This window comes from Nestor notabilis, unplaced genomic scaffold (genome assembly GCF_000696875.1).
Source record: "Nestor notabilis isolate BGI_N333 unplaced genomic scaffold, ASM69687v1 scaffold7379, whole genome shotgun sequence".
NCBI lineage: Eukaryota > Metazoa > Chordata > Aves > Psittaciformes > Psittacidae > Nestor > Nestor notabilis.
This window is the reverse complement of record NW_009944126.1, coordinates 39,939-44,560: the sequence shown is the minus strand read 5'-3', so window position 1 is coordinate 44,560 and position 4,622 is coordinate 39,939. Positions and strand designations below refer to the sequence as shown.

General features: G+C 42.4%; 1 protein-coding gene across 1 annotated transcript in view; it reads left to right on the top strand.

The window, feature by feature from the left end:
* Positions 1-678: 678 nt before the first annotated feature.
* Positions 679-4,622, top strand: part of ACER3 (alkaline ceramidase 3) — a gene marked incomplete at its 5' end in the record, with an annotated part of 33,604 nt that continues 29,660 nt past the window's right edge. Inside the window, one exon of the mRNA XM_010022281.1 lies at positions 679-789. Within this exon, the coding sequence (XP_010020583.1) occupies positions 679-789 (111 nt within the window). The remainder of the gene's footprint in view (positions 790-4,622) is intronic.

The following is a 4,622-nucleotide window of genomic DNA, read 5'->3' as shown; positions in this document are numbered from 1 at the left end:
AGCCTGTGTTTGTGCTGGGATTGCCCTGACCAAGGGGCAGGATCTTGCACTTGGCCTTGTTGAGCTCCATGAGCGTTGCACAGACCCACCTCTCCAGGCTGTGGTCTGTGATGTCTCATCCCACCCGAGCTGTTCTCTGTGTGTGCAGTGGCCAGCACATGAGCAGTAGTTTGAACCAGTTTCATTTGGGAATGAGTCACTTGGTGACCTTAAAGTATCTGAAGGGAGTGTGGAGGAGGGAATTCCAAGAATAGGTTTAAGAAAAAAAGCCAAACAAACAACTCTTTTAAATACCAGGCTTGAACTATTTGGGGCTTTTATCTCTTTAAGGCATCGGGGTTTAATTCATGACCTGTGCAGTCAGTTTAACCCCATTTTCCTGCCTGTTGCCAAGAAAGTATCCACTACCTAAGTACAACTTTTAAGCTAGTTTTTTATTACTATCCATAGATGTGACTAAAGAAGAATTAGAGGGATTTTAGCCTTTAAGTAGTAAAATGTGTTGTACCAAGGTTAAACTTGTTATTATTAGTGAAAGACAAAGACAACATCTGAAAAGGTGTGTAGCTTTCTGGGTGAAAACTGATGAACCTGTCTTTAATGAGTGAGTACAGCTTTATTTATTTAAAGTACAGAGTACCCAATTCTAAATCTCTGCTTTTGGTTTCTGTCTTACAGGGAACACAGTGAGTAACCTGATTTTCATTGTACCTCCAATCTATGGCGCGATTCAGACCCATAAAGATGGCCTTGAAAAACGCTATTTAGCTGCATATTTGTGTCTTACAGGTATGTGTAAAGCTTAATTTGCTCCTTCATTATAAAGAGAGCTTTGATATGCAATGAATAGTATCCAAATAGGAATAAACCAAGTAGTTAAATCCATATATTATGTGTGTTTGATGTAAACCTCTTGTTGATGTTTACAGAAAATTAGTATTTGTTAGAAGAACATAGAATCATAGAATGGTTTGTGTTGGAAAGGACCTTACGGTCATCCAGTTCCAACCCCCCTGCCATGGGCAGGAACACCTCACACTAGACCGTGTTGCCCAAGGCTCTGTCCACCCTGGCCTTGAACACTGCCAGGGATGGAGCATAACATGAACATAACATAACATGAAGATAGAATTCACTAAGTAATTAAATGGGATTTTGAACTGATCCTTTTCTGGCTTTAAGTCCTTCTCAGTGCATCTTAGCTTACTGCTTCCTTTCATGATAATTTACAAATCATGTCCTGTGTGTCCTACTTCCAAACAGTTTCACACCGTATTAATCTCTGTGACATTTGTTTGGAGCAGTAATACAAGAAATGGCTGAGATCCTGAGGGAAGTGGAAGGGATTCTTTAATGAGTTTGCATTTGTTTTTAGTTCCTCTTTGGCATGTATCACCCAATAAACTGCCATTGTATCCGGGAAGTTCTGCAAGGCTGGAAGAACAATGTGACATTAGTGCATAGGTGAACTTAAGGGCAGTTTATTCTTCAGCAAAATCCAGAAAAGGACTAAATTTCTTTAAAACATTAATTATCATAGAATCAGAGAATGGTTTGGGTTTGGAAGGGACCTTAAAGCTCATCCAGCTCCAACCCCTGCCACAGGCAGGGACCCCTTCCACTAGAGCAGGTTGCTTCAAGCCCTGTCAAACCTGTCCTTATTATGCAACCAGAAATCATTTTCCTTATGAGAAAAACTTTTTGAAGGTGAGCTGTATGGAGCCAGGCTGAGAACATTGGCGCTGTTGAGCCTGGAGAAGAGAAGCTGCGTGGAGACCTCAGAGCAGCTTCAGTGTCTGAAGGGGGCTCCAAGGATGCAGCAGAGGGACTCTTCATCAGGGACTGGAGTGACAGGACAAGGGGTGATGGGTTCAAACTGAAACAGGGGAAGTTCAGGTTAGATATAAGGAAGAAGTTCTTCCCTGTGAAGGGTGCTGAGGCGCTGGCACAGGGTGCCCAGAGAAGTGGTAAATGCTCCATCCCTGGCAGTGTTCAAGGCCAGGCTGGACAGAGCCTTGGGCAACAATGGTCTAGTGTGAGGTGTCCCTGCCCATGGCAGGAGGTTGGAACTGGATGATCTTAAGGTCCTTTCCAACTCAAACCATTCTATGATTCTGTGATTCAGTTTTGGCAGTTGGGTCTCAAAGTAGGTTTCACAGGATTTCTGTGTTTGCTATAGCTCCTGTCTCTGTGGTGAGATAAATCTTTTCCTGTCTTCAGTGATTTATAGTAAATGCTACTTTTAATATTGGCACATTTATGTGTTTAGACAAACAGTGTTGAAAACCACATATCCATATGCTGAATGTATTCCTGATGCCAATTAAACTGTAACATATACTAGGTACAGCTTCATGGTTTTTCAGTTAGCGTCAGCTTTGCTGATGTGTAAAAGATAAGCAGCAGCATTGTACAGCTTTGGATGTGTCTGAACACTTTCCAAATAGCCATTTGTAGGCTTTTTATGGGTTTGAGTAATTACTCATTTTTGTCTCAGGAGAAAATAGTTTGGCAGCAGGAACTGTTACAGGTCAGGGTTTACTTTGAAAAAGACTTTTTGCATGTTCTTGAATCCAAGTATCCCACGTTGCCATTCTTTCTGAATTAATACAAATAAATCATAGAATCATAGGATAGTTAGGTATGGAAAGGAGCTTAAGATCATCCATCACCCCTTGTCCTATCACTCCAGTCCCTGATAAAGGTCCCTCTCCAGCATCCTTGTAGCCCCCTTCACACACTGGAAGCTGCTCTGAGGTAAAATGCAAGTATGTAAAACTCTCTGTTTGAGACTCAGTCCTCTCTGTGGCTTGTTGCTCCGTCAGAGACACTTTGTGATGGACATGGCATGCTCCTGTCTGACCAGAGTGTGTCTGTCTGTCACCGCAAGACTGCCTTGAGTGGACATTTCTCATTACTGTTTGATGTTCTAAAGACAACCCCAAAAAGTCTGAATGATCACAATTAAATATCATAGACTTCATTCAGTTTTATGCTGTTCTTGGTGTTCATGGAGGGGAGCTCAGCCTGTGTATTTGACAGCAGTGCTGGAGGGCAGTCCTGAGTTCCAGCTGAGCTCTGCTGTCTGTGCCTGGGATGCCTTTGACTCCTGTCTGAAGTGATAAATGCTTGCATGACTTGATTTTTATCTCACAGGTTGGAACCTAACATTAAAGGTCACTCCCAAGAACATTTCTCTTCTGTTATGTCTCTGCTTCAGGATTCCTAATGTTTCATAGCAGTTGAAAGCTGTAAAGGAATATAGAAAGCTTTATAGTTGCTCAGTGAAAACCAGGAACAGGATGGTTTGGGATCACAAACCTCTTAATATTTGTTCTACTACAGAACAAAAGCAGCAAATATAAAGATAAAGAGAACTTGAAATAGAGCTGAAATGTGCCAGGAACATTGACATTCTTCCTGTGCATGTGACTGAATGAGAGGCATGCTGAAGTGGAGCTGGAGTAAGTGTAGAGAAATTCTTTTATGTAAGAAAGTACCAGAGAGAATTCTTTCCTTTACAGTAATTTCATTTATTAACAGATTTCACTCTGCTCACTTAATTTGTAACAAACAAATATAGATTTAACCTGGAAAGGAAGAGTGAGTTTAACAGAAAGTTAAATTCTAAGAAAGTTGGGGCTGTTGAGCCTGGAGAAGAGGAACTGCTGGAGACCTCAGAGCAGCTTCAGTGTCTGAAGGGGGCTACAAGGATGCTGGGGAGGGACCTTCATCAGGGACTGGAGTGACAGGACAAGGGGTGATGGGTTCAAACTGAAACAGGGGAAGTTCAGGTTAGATATAAGGAAGAAGTTCTTTACTATGAGGGTGCTGAGGCGCTGGCACAGGCTGCCCAAAGAAGTGGTGAATGCTCCATCCCTGGCAGTGTTCGAGGCCAGGCTGGACAGAGCCTGGGTGACACGGTCTAGTGTGAGGTGTCCCTGCCCATGGCAGGGGGTTGGAACTGGGTGATCTTAAGATCCTTTCCAACCCAAACCATTCTATGATTTATTTGTGTTTTACCAGGCTGTGTTCAGTGCTTCACTTTAAACTCTACAGTTCTTTTTGTTGAGATGCATTTCCTCTTGGAACCAAATGCATTTTGCATTCGGGAAGCACTCTTCATTTCACATACATGCAAAGATCCAAAGCTGGCAGCACAAGAAGGGATTTCTAAATAACTGTACAAATAAATTTCTTGTTCATACTGGTCCTGAGACTGTACTTTCAGCACATTCTTTGAGTTACACCACACTGTTCTCAACCCTTATTTCTGCTGCCTTTCAGCTCAAAGGGAGTGCTGTCAATTCAGTAGGAACTGGATTTGATTTTTAAGCTTTAGAGAACTGTTTAGTCTATAAACGAGGAAGAATAATCTTAAGCAATTACTATGGCTTGTTGCATCTCATGAAGTAAGTGGAACAAATCTTCAGGCTGTCATTACCTTGAAGGATAAGAAGTTGGCTTTGGATTTTCTTTATCATAGAATTGAATCAACCAGGTTGGAAAAGACCTTTTTAAGATCTTCAGCTGTTCCCCAGCAGTGCCAAGGCCACCACTAACCCCTGGCACTGAGGCCTCGGCTACCCGGGCTGTGAACACTTTGAGGGACGGGGACTCCA